Source organism: Chiroxiphia lanceolata, chromosome 15 (genome assembly GCF_009829145.1).
Source record: "Chiroxiphia lanceolata isolate bChiLan1 chromosome 15, bChiLan1.pri, whole genome shotgun sequence".
Classification (NCBI taxonomy): Eukaryota; Metazoa; Chordata; class Aves; order Passeriformes; family Pipridae; genus Chiroxiphia; species Chiroxiphia lanceolata.
In genome coordinates this window covers 3,240,976-3,258,062 of record NC_045651.1, presented here as the reverse complement: position 1 = coordinate 3,258,062, position 17,087 = coordinate 3,240,976, and the positions used below count along the sequence as shown (strand labels likewise).

The 17,087-nt window shown below is 59.1% G+C and overlaps 3 protein-coding genes across 12 annotated transcripts in view; 1 reads left to right on the top strand and 2 right to left on the bottom strand.

Moving 5' to 3' along the window:
- Window positions 1–8,971, top strand: part of LOC116794177 (ankyrin repeat and KH domain-containing protein 1-like) — a 100,397-nt gene extending 91,426 nt beyond the window's left edge. Inside the window, exons 32-38 of one of the 10 annotated variants that reach the window (XM_032702614.1) lie at window positions 1,565–1,744; window positions 2,850–3,101; window positions 3,937–4,112; window positions 4,707–4,871; window positions 5,320–5,366; window positions 8,406–8,579; window positions 8,751–8,961. In XM_032702614.1, coding sequence (XP_032558505.1) covers window positions 1,565–1,744; window positions 2,850–3,101; window positions 3,937–4,112; window positions 4,707–4,871; window positions 5,320–5,366; window positions 8,406–8,559 — 974 coding nt within the window. In that variant the 3' untranslated portion in view covers window positions 8,560–8,579; window positions 8,751–8,961. Of the gene's footprint in view, window positions 1–1,564; window positions 1,745–2,846; window positions 3,102–3,936; window positions 4,113–4,706; window positions 4,872–5,319; window positions 5,367–8,405; window positions 8,580–8,750 lie in introns of all 10 variants that reach the window. The other 9 variants (XM_032702613.1, XM_032702609.1, XM_032702612.1 and 6 more) reach the window with 9 other exon arrangements.
- Window positions 8,972–9,629: 658 nt separating this feature from the next.
- On the bottom strand, window positions 9,630–11,190 carry SRA1 (steroid receptor RNA activator 1). The gene is made up of 5 exons (XM_032702933.1): window positions 11,078–11,190; window positions 10,744–10,869; window positions 10,406–10,611; window positions 10,142–10,250; window positions 9,630–10,035 (listed from the first exon to the last, which is right to left on the bottom strand). Exons 1-5 carry the CDS (start codon window positions 11,100–11,102, stop codon window positions 9,830–9,832), a joined length of 672 nt encoding a protein of 223 aa, XP_032558824.1. The 5' UTR covers window positions 11,103–11,190; the 3' UTR covers window positions 9,630–9,829.
- A 41-nt stretch (window positions 11,191–11,231) lies between these two features.
- Window positions 11,232–15,502, bottom strand: APBB3 (amyloid beta precursor protein binding family B member 3). The gene is made up of 12 exons (XM_032702892.1): window positions 15,403–15,502; window positions 14,335–14,525; window positions 13,953–14,029; window positions 13,647–13,704; window positions 13,317–13,457; window positions 12,803–12,930; window positions 12,681–12,686; window positions 12,488–12,602; window positions 12,312–12,399; window positions 12,087–12,170; window positions 11,565–11,956; window positions 11,232–11,491 (listed from the first exon to the last, which is right to left on the bottom strand). The coding sequence occupies exons 1-12, from the start codon at window positions 15,449–15,451 to the stop codon at window positions 11,270–11,272; spliced, it is 1,551 nt and encodes a 516-aa protein (XP_032558783.1). The 5' UTR covers window positions 15,452–15,502; the 3' UTR covers window positions 11,232–11,269.
- Window positions 15,503–17,087: the final 1,585 nt, after the last annotated feature.

The following is a 17,087-nucleotide window of genomic DNA, read 5'->3' as shown; positions in this document are numbered from 1 at the left end:
CTCCTGAGCCATCCAAAGGCACAGCTGGGCATCCCTCTCCTGCAGAAGAGCTGTTTTTGTCATAATCCCTGCCTTGTTCTCTGTTTAGGAACCCAGCAGTGCCCATGGGCAGCAGCACCTCTGTTACCCTTCTGTCTGGGGCAGACTCGGGATCTTTGGTGGCTTGTCAGCCAGATGGCAGCTCCTGTTGTGATTTGTGGTGGAATTGGTCAGCACAGGGGCCTTTTTGGCTGCCACATTTGTGGGTGGAGGGTTGGCCAGAGTGTCCTGTCCATGGCTCCATGGGAGATGCCCAGGGAGGGCCCTGGGCTGCAGGTGCAGGAGCCAGTCTGTAACTCCAGACAAGCTCAGGTCAACCCCAGTGCAGTCACAGGCATTGGGGTCCTCCTTGGAGCCACGGGGTCCTGCACTTCATACTGTGACAAACCTGAGAAGACTGTCCTGCCATGCTGGGGTCCCTCAGCTGAGCACCACATGTTCCAGCAGCAAGGGGGGGTGTATTTCTCCTTGGCTGTAAGGGAGACTTCTCTTTTTAACCTTTAGGCTAGTGAGAAAAGTACCTCCTTCAAATCCAGCAGGTCATTTCTGTCCATGTGAGCAGGTTGGATCTGGCACTAAGGTTGACTTGGTTGATAAGACTGGGGGGAAAAAAACCTGGCTTTCAGTAACTATCCAGGTGCTGAAAGGTGCCCCTCTAGTCTGTGACCTGAGGTACTGCCTGGCACCAACTGCTGTTTGTGCTGGGGTGTGAGTAGGTACAGCCTTCAACCTCGCTCTGCAGCAATGTAGGCTGGTCCTGGTTGTGGTCATTTTGAAATGTTTAAATGGTTTTGAAACTAATCTTGTTTAATAGGCCCTTGAAACTAAACCCAAAACTCAGGTGAACATATGGCAATGCCCGTTTCTGCTTTCAGGTAATAACGTGTGATAAGAGCTTTTACAGCGTTTTGGAAAAGTACTTAAAAGCTTTGGCTTATTAAAAAAAATGTGATTCCCCCTTGTTAATAATTTTTGTGGGACTTTGAACTCTTTCTCCATCTCTCTCTTCCCCTCACACATCCCTGGAGGAAGAGCAGCCCCCTCCCCTGTGCTGCTGTGCCAGGTCAGCCCTGTCTCTCTGGCCACAGCGTGCTCTGACCGATCTCTACATGAAGGTACCTGTGGGATGGCAAGTCCATCCTGCAGAGAGCTCCTTCCCAGGTGCTGGATTCCCCTGGGACTTTCACAGAGCCCTGTATCCCTATTGGATTTGTGTGGCTTTTCTGTAAGCAAAGGTCCTGGCCACTCCCAGCCCTCCTGCTCTGCCCTCCCTGCTAAGATCATTCCTTTCAGTGACCAAAGGGATGGCTGTTTTTGCAAAAACTTGAGGCCAAACCAGAGAGCCTCCAGAAATGCCTCTGTGGTTTCTGAGGGAGAGTTGTGCACCTGTAAAATGACCTTACCATGTGCAGATGCCCCCGAAGGTGATGAGATGCTTTAATTATATTTGGAGCACTAGCTTTCTCTGGTGCTTTGAAGCAGGTTCCCAAAGAGAGATATTTAATCAAATTTATGTTTATTTCAGGCTTACCCTCTCTAGATCCATCCAACAGCTCTACAACTTCTTCTTCAGGTCCTTTGACAGGCTTTTCAGCAAACATACAAGGAGCACGGGTTTACCTTCAAGGGCCAGCGCCTGTTGGGACTCCCAGCTTTAACAGACAGCATTTTTCACCACATCCTTGGACAAGCGCAACAAATTCATGTAGGAACTTCATGGGTCTGTCTTAGTTAACTATAAATTCATAGCTATTGTCTTTAGTAGATTTCTAACTTGAGGGGAAGTTACCCAGTGATGCACAAAATGCTTTCCAATTGCTTTTAGCAGCTGTGAGGATGGCGTGCAAATCCCAAGCTGTGCTATTTTATGGGGGTTTTTTTTCCCATGCCATTAGTTCTGGTAGCATTACTAAAGGTATATTTGGGCAAAAAAACAAGTCATTGTAGGCTCTGAGAGGAGAGGGCACGAAGCTGTGGGGGAGTGGAGGTGATTATACCAAGCTAAAAATTACCCTCTAAGTAGTTTGAGTGCAGTATTAGGTGAAAATGTCATGTTTGCCATGGTTTGAAGTTATACTTGCCTTTTTTTTCTTTTTTTAATTGGGATCTGGAATTCTACTTAAAATGTTCCAAAATATTTGAGCATCATCCGAGGTAACAGTGGGGGATTTCCTCCTAATGGGAAGAACATGGAAGCAGCTTTACAGAAAATATGGGTCTTTAAGTCAGAATCTAAGCTGAAGAGGTTTTTCCTGTCACTGCATGCAACTTCAGTGCCACTCTTGAGTTTAAGAACCAAAATGTTTAAAGGAGTGCTCAAAGGAAGTTGGATTTCCCCAGGAGAGTCAGTGACGCTTCTGAAGTTGGCGGGACTTACGCTCTTAGGTCACACCTGTGGCTTTGGGAAGCTGGCTGATTTCTCTTCTGCTGGAAGTTGTGGATACCAAAACCAGGCTGTTTAGATATTTATGGTGTTTTGGCTGATGTTTTCACCTCTTCCTGAAACTCTTCCATGTTTCTCATTCTTTCTTGTAATTAATTTAGATACACTGCTATGTCATGAGAATATCACAATTCTGATGGCTGAAAGCATTTGGGTTATAATGTTGATTTTGAGAGATAAAATAACTTGTAGACAGAATTTCTGTGCAAGACTTGAAGAATGCTTGCCAAAAAAAAAAAAAAAGCCTTTAAAACATTTTATAATTTGCTCTGAGATAATATTGGGGGGGATAGAGCGGGTGGCATTTATGCTTAATACTGTGTGCGCTTTGTGTGTAATTAAGCACAAGAAATACTCTTTTCAGCAGGTGAATCTCCTATTCCATCAGTTTCCTCAGGATCATCTTCGCCCCTCTCAGCTGCTTCTGCACCTTCTAACCTGGGCCAGCCAAAAACGGGTAACGCCAATCAAGATCGGAAGGTCCCCCCCCCCATCGGGACAGAGAGACTCGCCAGGATCCGGCAGGGAGGCTCCGTCACTCCGACGCCCTTGGGAACCAACTTCACAGCTCCCGTGGGCCACAGCGGCATCTGGTCCTTCGGGGTGAACAGCGTGTCTGGTGAGTGTTGTGCAGCCCGGGGCAGCCCAAAGAAACTTCCAGGGCCTCTCAGAAGGACTGGGAAAGGAAAGTTGAGGAGGAATAACGTTCCGCAGTCGGTACTCAGCTTCCGTGCAGTGCATCCCGAAGGGAGAGCTGGTGTCAGTGCTGGGAAGTGAAGTTTTTGTGGAAAGGAGGAGGTGCAGCATTTGAGGTGTAGAGCGTTTCCACTGACAGCTCTAAAGACAAACATTTGAGTCCTGCATTTGTTGTGTGTTCCAGCAAAGCCCTCCACACTTTGGTTAACCTGTGTCTCATCACTGCTGTGTTTTTACAAGGAAAGCTGGTGTGTGCTCACAGACTGTGCTGGGAGCTCCACTGGATCTTCATTGTTCTGCTGTGGACACCTGGAACTCCCAGTTCCTCGTAGTCCCTGTTCTCTCCACCCTTGTCTGGAGGATCAGGATGGCCAAACTTACCTGGCCTCACCAGGCTGCCCTTTCCCTATTTTTGCCCCTGTCACAAGTGTAGCTTTTTTCTATGTTCCTACATACATGGGAGACTGGAGGGGAGGAGGATTTGTAGCCAGCCTTACACAGGGTCTGCTGCAGCATCCCTGGGAGAGGGATGCAGGTCAGGCAGGTGTGTTTCCACTGTCTGTAATGGATTATCAGCCTAAACCTGCAGGTACCTTCTGCAGTGACAGGTCTGCCCTGGCCAGAGCAGAACCCTCAAATACCTCTGGCTGTGTGTTTTCAGGGAGCCTTTGGGTGGATGTAGGTGTGTGCAGCTGCTGAATTCTACTCCAGAGTATCTGCAGTGAATTTTCAATCTCCATTTTCAATCTCCTTTCCAGAAGGCCTGTCAGGTTGGTCTCAGCCTGTCATGGGAAGTCATCCAATGCATCAGCAGCTGTCAGACCCAGGCACGTTTTCTCAGCATCAGCCCATGGAGAGAGATGATTCTGGAATAGTGGCTCCCTCGAATATTTTCCACCAACCTATGCCAAATAGTTTTGTGGATTTTTCTAAAGTAAGTTACAAAGGGTTGAATTTAGTCTGTGAAATAACCAAGGACTTTGTTATATCTCCTGTTCTGCCTGTTCACACTTCATGTGTGTGTGCCTCTGCTGCCATTGCTCACCACCCCAGTCCTGAACCTCCTTTCATCCCAGAACTGCCCAAGCCTGGAGGCACATCTGGACAAAACCAGAGGTTGTAGATGGCTGTTCTCTAGTCAATACCTGAAGGCCTCTCTTGCTCTCCAGTGTTTCCTCTCTCAGAGGCTCAGGAAGGTTTCACAAAGTTTACTCAGCTCTTGAAGCTGATTAAAGGTTTGCTTAATGATGCTTTCAGCACAAATCATGCCCACAGTACCACACACCTTCCTTAAGGAAGTGGCAGGAGGACAGGACTCACAGCACATTTCAGAAGGAGTGTAGCATGTGCTCTTGGCATCTTCTGCATGGCAGAACATAATTGTCCCATACTCTGCCCTCGTGTTCCCCCACAGTGCTGAGATTCCTGCCATTAGGGGGACGTTCTGTATGGGTGTGACCTGCCTCTGTCACCTGGGCAGACGTGGTCCTACAGCCACCCTTCACCGAGTGCTCTCTTGTCCCCTCAGGGCCTGCCCATCTCCATGTACGGCGGCACCCTGATCCCCTCGCACCCCCAGCTGGCAGATGGCCCAGGAGGGCCCCTCTTTAACGGGCTCCATACTCCAGATCCCGCCTGGAATCCCATGATCAAAGTTGTCCAGAACTCAACAGAATGTACTGATGCTCAGCAGGTAGTGTGGCTGCCTTTTCCCACCCATGCTTACCCGGGGCTTTATGTGGTGATGTGATATCTATTTTTGGATTGGTGACATGTTTGGTTTCTTTCAGTTCTTTGAAACTAGAATTGAGATTGTTTGCATGACTTCTCCCTACTCTGTGTGTGTGTGTGTTCATAAAATATCTATGGAGCTGTCAGTACCAAACCTTCCAGGTAAAACAAGTGGCATTTCAAGACTGCTCAGCCAGGTAATGGACTGTTACACGTGAGAGGGTTTATATCTGTGCTCAGCACCTTGCAGGTTGTCAGTCACACCTTGGCTGGAGCTGGAGAGCTCCTGCCTTTGGACAGTCTGGTTGTATTTTGGGGGAAGCCTTACGCTCACCCTCAGTGGTTAAACACTGTTAAAGGAACCTTTATTTGTTTTCATAATAGATTTGTCTTTTTATTTCTTGCTGTAGATTTGGCCTGGCACCTGGGCACCTCACATTGGAAACATGCATCTCAAGTACGTCAACTGATTTAAGGGGGTCTGTCCTTTTTTAGCCTGGTTTGGGAATCTTTATGACCTTGAAGAACCCTGGGTTTTTTTTTTTCATGTGCCTAAGTGATTTTCTGTGGGCTGTAACAATGGAAACTTGATTGCCCGTTGTATAACAACGAATTGACTTTACCTATATAAACTGATTCTGTTCTCCAATTAGTTTAGCCACTTTAAACTTAAAAAATCAGACAAAACTAGTGCTTTTGGCTAAACACTACTGAATGCTCCTTGTACGCAGCAGAGAACTAGCTGATGACATGAGTTCAACCTTTTAGGGTGGTAAATACCTGTCTAATTGTTTACAGACTTAAAAGGAAAAGCTGAGTAAATTTCATGTCGTATAGTGGCTCTACTTTATGTAGCCTGTATTAATGTGAAATATTTACCTGAATACTCAATAAAAGGCAAACAGCATTCATAGGTTGTGTGTGAGAATTTTGGAAAGGGCTGGATGTTGCTGTCCTCAGTAGCTGCTCCCGTGCCTGGTGACACATCCCAGGGCCACATTCCAAGCACGTGGGTGCAGTCAGGATTTGGGAGGGTTTGGAGCCGCAGGTGTCTGTGATTGATGTCTGCAGAGCCCTTCCCCCTGCCAGTTGTGAGCCTGTTATTGGTGTGAACCTGCTTCTGTGTTACCTTTTTGTCCTTCTGGATTAGTTCTGCTGCTTTGAGAGCTCCTTTTGCAGGTGGGTCGCCTGAGAGATGAGGTTTTGCTTAGGGCTGCAAGGGCTGACAGCAGTGGTAGGTAAATGCAGAGTTCCTTGACCAGCTGCCCAGAAGCAGATCTTGGGAACTAAGTGCTTCCCACTGGAGAAAAACCTAATAGATTCAATTATAAGCTTCTTGTAACACTTTAAATCTGGTAAGAGCTCCTTGAGTCTTTTCTGTGAAGAAGAGGAGGATTTTTGCACTCTGCTTAAGATGAACATTAATTCCTGACCCAGTTCCCCACTTTCTGCACTTGGACTGTGCCTATTTCTGCTTTTGCTCCAAGGCAGTGCAGTAACCACACGGAATGTTGGGTCCATTCCTTAAGCAGGGAACTACAGTGCACATAGTATCCATCTAAAGGACCACCCTCAGTGATCTCAGACGAGGTGGAGACTTCACCTTCTTCCACCTTATCCAGACAAATTCTTACATGCAGCAGCAGAATTTCCCCAGGAAAAGCATGAGGAAGTACTTGAAAACCACAGTGCACAAGCAGTGTCTGAGTACCACAGGCAGATCAACCTCGGGAGCTCTACTGGATGGTATATTCAGATATTTTTCCTGGTATTTGAGGAAGAATGCAAAATAAATTGGAACTGCTGCTGCCCCACTGACAGTGCAGACACCAAAGGAGAAACACATAGAATCAGTCAGAGAAGGGTTTGGGTTCAAAGGGACCTTTAAGATCACCCAGTCCCACCCACTGCCACGTGTCTTAACAGCAGTTGTATTGAAAACCAGTGGTGTTGTGGTGCAGTAGGTGTGTGCTCTCAGGGTGAGGTGCAGGAGAGGGGTGGGATGCTGACTTCTGTGGGCTCCCTGGCTGCAGCAAACCACTGCCATGTCCTCCTGCCTCATCCCAGGAAGCCCCTGTCACCCCAGCCCAGAGGGCTACAGTTCCAGGGTGACACACTCTTCTCCACTGTACTGCAGGGCAAGACCCAGCATGGAGCTGGGGCTGTCCCTGGAATGCCCTGGGCCACCCCAGCCCTGCCTCATGTAGGCAGCTCTTTCCCTTGCTGGGCTCTCCCTGTGCAGCTCTGTCCTTGGGGACACAGGCACCTGCTCCTGGACACCGGACCCAGACAGGGTGGTGACAGCCCAGAGCTGAGGTGGAAAAGGGAACCTCGAAGCTTTGTAGGAAGATCCTGCTCAAAGTTCAGGCCATCATTGCCCCATGGTGCAGGGAGGCACAGGCAGGGGCTGGGGAGTGGGCTGGTGGCAGTGCCACTGGGCTGGTGGGTGCAGCACTGGTCCCTTGGGGCTGGCTGGCTCAGGGGGAGGCACAGGGGCTAACGTGAGAACCTGCTCCCACCTGAGCTCAGCAGCCCTGGGTGTCAGAGCTCCCCCTTGCCCTCCTGCCCCCTTCTGATGCCCCAGCAAAGCCCTTGGGTCAGCTGTTGAGCAGGTCCTCTTCTTTGCTGTCTGTCCTCAGGGAAATGTGTGAGCTGGGTATGTTTTGGGTTGAGCCACAGGCACCCATCCTGTGGGCCCTGGCTCCATCACGTGCCTTTGATTAAGCTGCTCTGGCTTGGAGGAGCCTGGCCCAGTGCTGTGGGGCTGTGGCAGGCATGGGCTGTGTAACATGTTTGTGGTGCCAAGCAGGAGCTCTGGGTTCCCTGGCACCTCAGGCAGGAGCTCCAGGCTCCCTGGCACCCTGGGCTGCACCTGCTGCCAGAGCCTGGCAAGGAGCTGGTGCTCTGCTGCAGGGATGGCCCGGCAGGGCAGCAGGTGTGGCACATGGGCTGATGTGACCTCGGGCATTGCTGGCAGGCAGTTGGGGCATGGGGAGGAGGCAGTGTGTGCCCCAGGTGGGCACTGCACACCTGGCAGGCTGGAGGAGGAGGTGTCCCATCAAACCCAGCTGCTGCCCTTGTGCAGGGGGCAGCAGGAGGCTGGATGAGCTGATGGGAGGGTCCCCAGGGTGCCCCTGTGGGACACCCAGCCTTTGCTGCTCGGCCCTGGGCCAGGAGCTGCAGCCGCCTGGCCACCAGGCTTGGGCCGAGCTGTGTGCCCTGGGCTGGCCCTGCCCTCCAGGGACGGCCAGACCTGTGGAGGCTGGACTCCTTGTACTGAGTCCTGCAGAGGTCCAGGAGCCTCAAGGGCAGGAAGAGCTGCTGGGCAGGACGGGTGTCACAGGCTGCCCTGTGGGAAGCACCGTGGTGGCTCCAGAGCCAGATGTGTCCCCGAGCCATGGCCGAGTGCTGGGTCCCACCCCCTGCTCTGGGCTGTGGTGCTCAGGGCGGGGGGTGGCCGGGCCCAGCAGTGCCTGACAGCCCCTGCTTTTGGCAGGTACCCGCATCATCTGCGACCGCAAGTTCCTGCTGGAGTGCAAGAATTCACCCGCGGCCAGGACCCCTCCCTGCTGCCTGCCCCAGACCCCCGGTGTCACATCCCTGGCCCAGTCCAGCCTCGTCAAGCTGGAGGAGCTCAAGGAGCGGAATGAGAGCCAAGAGGCCATGCCAGGTGAGCAGCCCAGGCACGTGGCCCCCACCCATGGACCACCTGCCTGGCCACAGGGGCAAGGGGAGAGCCCGGCCCAGCCCCAGTTCCAGCTCCTGACCCCTTTGCTTGCCCGTGTCTCCCAAGGCAGCCCCATCCTAACCCTGGCCCTGTATCCCTCCATGCCCTTTACAGATCAAGACCAGTTTGAGATGGACATCTGAGTTTCCAGCTCCCCGTCTCCAGGCCATGGCTGGGCCTGTTCCTGGGCCTCGTGGAGGTGCTGGCACCGTGACCAGCTGGCTGCAGCCCTCTCTGATGCTGGGGATGGACGTGTGACACCTCAGGCTCTAGCACAAGTGGCTGGTGCAATTGCCTAGGAGCTCATGCTTGATCAATAAACACCGTGAAACCCCTGTGCTGACCTGGTGTGTGTCTGTTGGGGCTCAGCGGGGTCCTCACACCCCCGGGGAGGGGGCTGAGCAGCACCAGCAGGGTGCAGGGGGTGACACTGCAGGCGGGGGGTGGTGAAGGCCTGGGTGGTTCCCAGCTGGTGAGTGCCAGTGGGGTGGGAACAGCACAGTCAACACCTAACTGAGGGCACGCATTTGTCCCTGGACTTCCCTGTCCCTGAGGCCACACCTCTTGGGTCTGAACTCAAGTCTGAACTGTGCCAGGAGGGCAAGAGCCCAGATGGGAGCAGAAGCTGTGGCTGCAGCACAAACCCTGGCCCCGCCAAGCTGCTGGGGACTGCTGGCACATTGGCCTCCACAGCCAGCCTGGACCCCTCCTGCAGCAGAGCTGGGGCTGCTGTAGGCACCCCACAGCCAAATGTGAGGCTAGAAGGGCCAGGCTTTGCCACCCAGTGCAGCAGGAACACACAGCACTGCCTGCTCCAGCCAGGTGCTGCTGCTTTCTTCCCTTCACATCCTGCTGACTGGGAGCACCCTGCCAAGGCCAGAGCCCCTTGGCCAAGCCTGACAAAGCAGCCGTGGCCTCACCCAGCAATCCTGTCTCCCACTGCCCCTGAGAGCCCCAGGACCCGCCAGTGCCAGAACTGTCAGGCAGACTGTGGCTGGGGGCAGGTTGGTGTTGTTTATTAAACATAATGAATCGCCACTAAAATGTCGCAATGATTAAAATCCTCTTTTCCTGGATGAGGATTGGGAGGCAGAGGGGGTGCCCCGACTCCCTCTGGCAGCGGGGTCCCTGCTCCTGCCGGCGGCCCTGGGCAGGGGCTGCCCCGCTCACAGTCCGCAGCCCCGCCCCCGGTGTCAGGGCTCCTCCTGGCCCGGCTCGGTCTCGGTCTTAGGTTCGGTCTCGGTCTCAGCGCTGCCGTCCGTCGCTGCGTCGGGCAGGTTCCGTGTCTCGGCGATGAGGCGCTTGACGCCCACCATCCACTGGCTCACCTCGTTCACGTGGTCCACCATGAGCGAGCGGTGGATCTCGTCAGCCGCGTCCCAGTGCTGCTGCTGGAGCTCTGCCAGGACAAGGGAACCCGTCAGGGGGTGCAGGATCCACCTTCCCACGGGTGTCCCCGACCCAGGGCCCGCTGCTGGCCCGGCTGCAGCCCGCTCGCCCCGTACCTTGCACCAGGAGGCTCATCCTCTTCCTCACCGGTGCCGACAGCTTCCCCTGAGCCCACGCGTCCTCCAGCACTGTCAGCCGCCGCCCGATGTCATTGCACACTTGTTTCTGGAAGCAGAGGTGAGCTGGGAGCGGGGGGAACCGCCCCCACCAGCTCTGGGCAGCGCCCGGGGCAGGGGCGGCTCTCCCCCCTCTCAGGTTTCCCGGGGACAGGCAGCTCCTGCACCGCAGGATCCGAGGCGGCGGGAGGGGCCCGGGCTCACCTGCACCGAGGGCCGGCAGGAGTCCAGGGCCGCCCGCAGCGGGGCGAGCACGGTGTCGGCGGACACGCTGCACTCCCGCTCCTCCGGGCACGGCCGCGCCTCGGCCCGCGGGGCAGCGCCCACGGGCCCCAGCGGGGGCGGCCCCAGCGCCCGGGGGGGCGGCGCGGAGGGGTCTGCGGGGGCACTGCCCGGGGCCGGGGGGGCACCTGCGGGGCAGAGGCGGCGGCGCGGGGCCCGTCAGCCCGGGCCAGGGCCCCGCACACCGGGTCCGAGCGGGGAGCGGCCCCCGGGGCTCCGGGCGGGGCCGAGGGGCGGGCGGGGGCTCGGGCGGTGCTGACCTGGGGATGCGCCCTCGGGCGGGGGGGGGGCCCGGCGGGTGAGCGGCGTCCGGCGGGAGCCCCCGGCCTGCGCCTGCAGCCCGTACGAGAACTGGGGGGGGTCGTTCCAGCCGCGCTCCCGGTTCCCTGCGGCGGCGAAGGAGCGCGGTGAGACCGCGGGGAGGGGACAACGACGGGGACCCCCCCGCCCCGGCACGGCCCCGGCACCTCCCCACACACAGACACCCTTCCCAAAGGGCCAGTCCCGCCGGTCCGGTCCCCGCCCCGGGCAGACCCGCAGCGTCCCGGTGCCCCCCCGGTGCCCCCGTGCCGGAAGCTCCCCGCGCCCCCTCACCCGGTCTCACGTAGGGCTCCGCCATCCCGCCACGTCACGGCCGGACCGGCCCCTTCCGCCCGCCGGGGGTGGGCGGGCCGGGCGGGGCGGGAGGGGCCGGGCGAGTCCCCGCCCCGCCGGGCCGGGACCGGGGTCGGTGCCGGGGTCGGGGCTTTCCCCCGGCGGCTCCAGCCCCGGCCCCGGCCCGGCCCGCTACGGGCTGTGCAGGAGGGCCCGCCGGAGGCGGAAAACCTCCAGGAAGGAGAAGAGGCCCCTCTTGCGGGCCCCGCCGCCCGCCCCGCCACCGCCCCCCCCCGCCTTGGCCGCCCCGCGGGCTCCGTCCCCCGCGGCCGCCGGCCCGGCCCGGCCCCGGCCTGCCGTGCTCTTCGCCTTCGCCCCCGGCGCGGCGGCCACGAGGCACTTCTGGTACTGCACCTGCGGGGGGACAGGGCGGGCAGCGCGGGGGGCGCGGCGCCGGGGCCACCCCCGCCCGCCGCCCGGGGCTCACCATGCAGGCGGCCTGCACCGCCTCCGAGATGGTGCCGGCGTCGGGTTCGCACCAGAAGGCCGCGCACTGGAAGCGTCGCCCCGTGTCCACGATGAGCGCGAAGGTGTGCGCGTCCCGGCCCACCCCCAGGAAGGTCACGTACCGCACCTGGCACTCCCAGATGTTCGCCGCCTCCTCGGGCTCCTGCGGGCACCCCGCGGGCCCGTCCAGCCCTGGCCGCCCCCCGGGCCCGCCCCGCCGGGGGCACCCCGGCCGGAGCCCCCCGTGCCCCCCAACCTGCGCCGGCTGAACCCTCATGGCCGTGTCCGACACGTAGATGAGGGAGGGCGTCCAGCTCTCCCGCCCGGGGCGCCTCGTCAACTTCTCGATGGCCTCGTTCAACACGTCCATCCCTGCGGAGCGGGACACCCCGTCCCACCCCATCCCACCGGCCCCGGGACGCGGCTGCTCGGCCGCCCCACGGAGCAAGGAGGAGCCTGCTGGGCGTCCCCCAGCTGCGGGGGTGGGGGCAGCGGCGCTTACCCATGGCCCTGGGCACGGGCAGGCTGCCGATGTACAGCGCCTCGTAGGTCTGCATCGACTGCCTCACCGCCTCCAGGATATCCACTGCCAGTACGGAAGAGGTGGGGGTACCTCTGTGTCCCCCGCTGTGTCCCCCCCATCCCCAAGGACCCCAAGATCTGGCTGCTGGACACCCCCGCTGCCCGAGGGTGGACTGTGGGCAGGGGGAGCACCTGGGGACGGTACCTTGCAGCGGCAGGTCCTCGGTGGAGATGGGCTCCAGCGTGGCAGCGCGGGGCAGGCGGCTGCTGGCCACGGCTCGCTCGGCCACGATCTGCAACAGACGGGGGTCCTGGTGCCTCCCTTCACCCCTGAGACCCCTGGGCTGTGCTCACACCCAGCAGGGCCCCTTTAAATCCCACCTTGGAGCACATCTCATGCAGGGCCTTGGCGATGCCCTTGGCGGGCACGTTGCAGTGGAAGACGTGACACTTGAGGACGCAGGTGTCCTTGTCACTGGCCACGAAGGCGAAGTCTCTGCACGGCCATGAGCAAGCCAGTGAGACCCTGACAGAGCCCCTTCCCTGCACTGCCCCCAGCCCTGTGCCCCCTTACCTGTCCCTGCAGCCACGGTGGCAGTCGGGGAGGGAGGAGAGGGGACAGGTCACTGCTGGGGTGCCTTCCCCCCAAGCGGGCAGAGCCACCCCCAGCCCCCAGCTCTGCCCTGGCCCCAGCACCTGCCGTTGTTGCAGCCAACGCCCCAGACACGGATGTTGAGGATGGGCTGGCGGTGGATGAGGCTGCGGTCGAGGGGGTCCACCAGGCTCATGGTGTCCTTCTTCAGGATCATCACCAGGTCCTGGCCCTGTGGAGGGGCAGTGGCTCCCTCAGCCTGGCAGACAGCCTGGGCTTCCCCAGAACCCAGCCCACGGGTTGGGACACCCCTGTCTCCCCAGCCTAGTCAGCTCCAAGCACGGGAACAGCCCTGATTCCCACCCCTGCCCTTCCCAGGTACCATTCCCATGGTACCCACCATGTGTGGGGACCCACCAGGCACTCCTGGCACTGTCCCCAAGGAACAGCCCTGTGAGACCTACCTGCCCCACACCTGGAACCATCACATGGATACCCTGTGTGGAGAGTAGACTCTGCCTCTGGCACTGGTCCCTACTCCCTCCCAGCACGATCCAGCCTCAGCAGCAGCAGCCCTGGAGTGGGACCCTGCCTGGCAGCCCCGTCCCAGGCTCTCACCTCACCACGGTTCTCCGCAGAGCCCTGGCCCTTGCTGTTGGAGAGCTGCTGGATGCAGTTGTTGACGGCAATGCTGCTCTTGCCCGGTGCCAGGTCCTCCTCGGGGATCTCCACCCAGCCCAGCGAGCGCACGGCAAAGCACTGAGCAGAGACACACTGGGGCTCCAGTGCCCGCTGGCACAGCCACCTCCTCCCCGCGCCCCTCGCTGTGCCAGCGGGGTCACCCCTGCTCTGGCTCCCACCCATCCACGTCCCTGCCAGCTGCCACTCGCCTCCTCCCCTGCCAGCCCCAGCCCACGATGCGGCAGCGGAGCCGGCGGGATGCGGTACCTTGGAGCCGGGCTCTGCGCTGTGCTGGATGTCCTCTCCGTGCCAGGACAACGAGGGCCTGCAGAGGGATGGGGCAGTGAGGGGCAGCTCCCTCTGCGTGATCCCTGGGCACCCAGGGAAGCGCCAGGAATGCCCTGGCACCACCATACCCCCATGCCACCAGCTGGGAAGCATCCCATAGGAGTGGTCCTGCTGGTTCCAGCACAGGGGGCTGCTCTGGGAGGGCACTGGGGCCAAGCACCCAGTGGTGGTGAAGGATCAGTGGTGCCCCATAAACAAGCCAGCAGAGCACCATGGTAGCCCTACCTCCTGGTCAGCGAAGCCATGGGGCTGGGAATGGGCCTATCCTTTGCCGAGTGCTTCGCTCCGGGGGCCTGGCATTCCTGGGAGACAAGGGGAAAGGGAGGGAAACAAGACTGTCAGGAGGCAGCAGATAGGAGCCCTCCCTCCCAGGACACCAACGGGCCTGTGTGCATCCTGTGTGGCCAAGATGAGGCTAAAATCAACACGGAGCCTGCAGGAGCCTTTCAAAGGGCTTAGTCCTGGACAGAAATGGGCTGAGCAGGACTTTGGGATGACAGAGACAGGCCTGCTCCAAGGGGAGGCTGGCCCAGAGGGCCCTTCAGCAGGCTTGTGCCAGGGGTGGGATCCAACACCAGCCACCAGCCCCTGTACCCACATCCCCTACCCTTCCCTGTAGTGTCTCCTCTCCATCAGCCTCCGGGTGCCCTCCTGGGCTGGTGGTGCGTGCAGGGTGCTGCCATTGCGTCGTGCCCGTCGGCACATGCCAGTAGTAGGTGCCCAGAGAGTCACAGATTTTCCTCCAGCCTGGGGGGAGGTCGGGGTCTGTCTCCAGGCTCTGGTCGCTCCAGAGATTGTCTGTGCAGAGGCAGACAGAGTGTGAGAGGCAGAGAATGGGGAGGGAAAGCACCCCAGCAGCAAAAGGGTCCTGCAATGGCCTCTGGGTGCGTGGCTGGGCCCACGGCCCGGGAGAGGAGCATGGCGAGGGAACATGGCACGGCGCCAGCCGGGCTGCAGCGGTGGCGGACCCCGCTGCGGGGACCTGCCCGGCTGGCAGGGGGACAGCGGGACTCTGGCGGGGCACAGAGGGCGGGGGCATCCCGGGCCTGCCGGGCCGGGCATCCTGCGGGGCGTCCGGGCAGGGCCCACGGCCGCCAGCCCAGCCCGGGAGAGGGCACAGACCCCGGGGTGCGGGCCGAGGGTGGTGCCCCGGGGAGCTGCAGCCGCCTCCCCCCGCACCCCCAGCCCCGTGCGGGCACGGACACGATCCCGTGGCGCAGCACGGCCGGAGCCAGCCCCGGCCCGCGGGGGCGGCGCGTCCCGACCGGCCGGGGGGTCCCGGGGGATGGGAGGTCCCGGGGGATGAGAGGTCCCGGGACATGGGGGGTCCCGGGGGATGGGGGGTGCCGGGGGTAGGAGGGCGGGGTGCTCCGGGAGTGGAGGGGCACGGGGGCGGAGGTGCCCAGGGGATGGGTGGGGGGGTTCCCGCGACCTTGGCGGGGCCGGGCGGGCCCCGATCAGCACCGCGGACAGCGCCGGGCGCGGCCGCCGCTCCGACCCGCGGGGCCCGCCCGGCCCCGGCCCCGAAACCCGCAACCCGGCCCCGCCACTCAGCGCCGGCCCCGCAACCCGGCATCGATCCCGCAACGCGGTCCCACAGCGCGGCCGCGGCCCCGAGCGCGGCGCTGGCCCCGCGGGCTGTGCCCTGCCCGTGCCCCCCCGGCCCCGCGCTGACCGTCGCAGTTGACCAGGACGATGGCCAGCATGTAGTCCTTGCCCAGCATGGCCCCGCCGCCGCCTGCCCAGGCCCGGACCCGCGGCGGCTGCGGCGGCAGAGGCGGGACCGGGGCGGGATCGGGGCGGAGGCTGGAGAGAGACGGGGGGGCTCGGGGGATTCGCCCGGGCGAGCTGGGGAAGGCGCGGGGGTGTCCGGGGCCTTTCGGATGTGTCGGGGCAGAAAATGAGACCCTGGGGAGAGAAGGGGCTTTTGGGGCTGGAAAGGAGGGTCCTGAGTGCGGCAGAGGGACCGAGTCAACTCCTTGTGCCCTCGGGTTCATCCCATTCCCCTCCACCCACTCTTAGGGTTCTTCCATTCCCCTCCCTGACCGCACAGATCACCCTCATTCCACCCACACCTGTCCCACGTTTTTTACCCTCCTTGCGAGCCCAGGTCTGCCCATTCCCCTCCACCTGTGCCCAGCCTCCGTCACTCAGCGCTGAAGGCACCCAAATGTCCATGCTGGTCACCTTCCCCTTCTCACCAGGGACCAAGAGCTTTACATATCCAGTTTGAGACTTTTTTCGAAGCTACTCTAAGCAGATAATCCTGGACAATATTCAGTACTCAGGGACAGAAGCTCTGGAGACATTCATTGGACACCTCAATTCCCCCACAGAGCCCCTCATGGGCTGCTAGGGGCAAAGTCCTTCCAAGCTACAGGTGCCTGATGAAATATTCCAAGATGGATTGCTCTGTGTGGCTTGTCCAGTCATGGCCTCTTAATCTTTCCTTCTTCAGAGCCAGGTTTGTAGTCCTGCATACATCCCATGTCCTTGAGCCTCCCAGGCCACCTCAGCTGCCCTGATCCTTTCCACACACATTCATCCACAGAGTTTGCAGGTTTTGGAAGTGTAAAATTACTTTTCCATGCTTGTTCCCTCTCTTCCAGCGAGGCATTGCCTCTTTGCTTGGCCTCATTCATGCACTCCAGGGGCTACCCCGTCCCTGATTTTGTGAGACACCCTCCTCTCCTACAGGCATTTTAGCCTTGCTCACATTCACTGGCATCAGCTCCATAATCCAGCTTTGTAGCTCTCCAGAATAACATCTGTCTCTTCTGTTGGCAGTTGTTTTTTTGGCTACAGGATTTTCCTTCTGCATCTGTCCAGAGTTAGTCGGATTCCTAAGACCCCATTTTAGCACTGTGTCCTTGGGACATTATTTGCCCAACCCAAACCTTCCCAACACAGCAGGAGCAAGGGGGGCTCACGGCTCCCTGTGTTCAGACATGTCTCAGGGGTCACACATCTTACCTTGACCCCTGCTTTGCCCAGACCAAGTGATGCTGCCTTTTTTTTCCTATTTCCCAGGAGTGATCTCTCCCCTATCAGAAACAAGCTCATAGTGACTTGTAACACTGTGCTGAACGTCTCCTTGTTGTTAGTTCAACACACATTTCACTTCCAAAAACTGATCAGACAAGAGGCAGCAGCCCCAACACAAACTCTTCCCACTCCTCTTCCTGCTCATCCAAGCCCACCAAGGTGATGTACTGAAGGCAACTTTCTCCTGGAAATGTCATAAAGCTTTAGGGCAATGAGATATGAGACTTAGAGCGAGGGAGAAGAACCTGGGGATGGTGCAGAGCAGAACCCAGGGACTGTATGAAACATCATATGGGATGTTTAGGGGAAGAGACA

Excerpts from the sequence above, each read along its gene's own strand:
- SRA1 (XM_032702933.1), bottom strand. The coding sequence starts at position 11,102 with ATGGCGGAGCCCTACGTGAGACCGG. Across the intron at positions 10,870-11,077 it reads GGAGCCCTACGTGAGACCGG|GGAACCGGGAGCGCGGCTGG; the intron begins GTGAGGGGGCGC and ends TCGCCGCCGCAG. Across the intron at positions 10,036-10,141 it reads GATGAGCCTCCTGGTGCAAG|AGCTCCAGCAGCAGCACTGG; the intron begins GTACGGGGCGAG and ends TTGTCCTGGCAG.
- APBB3 (XM_032702892.1), bottom strand. The coding sequence starts at position 15,451 with ATGCTGGGCAAGGACTACATGCTGGCCATCGTCCTGGTCAACTGCGAC. Across the intron at positions 14,526-15,402 it reads CGTCCTGGTCAACTGCGACG|ACAATCTCTGGAGCGACCAG; the intron begins GTCAGCGCGGGG and ends GCCTCTGCACAG. Across the intron at positions 12,171-12,311 it reads CGAGGACCTGCCGCTGCAAG|TGGATATCCTGGAGGCGGTG; the intron begins GTACCGTCCCCA and ends CCGTACTGGCAG.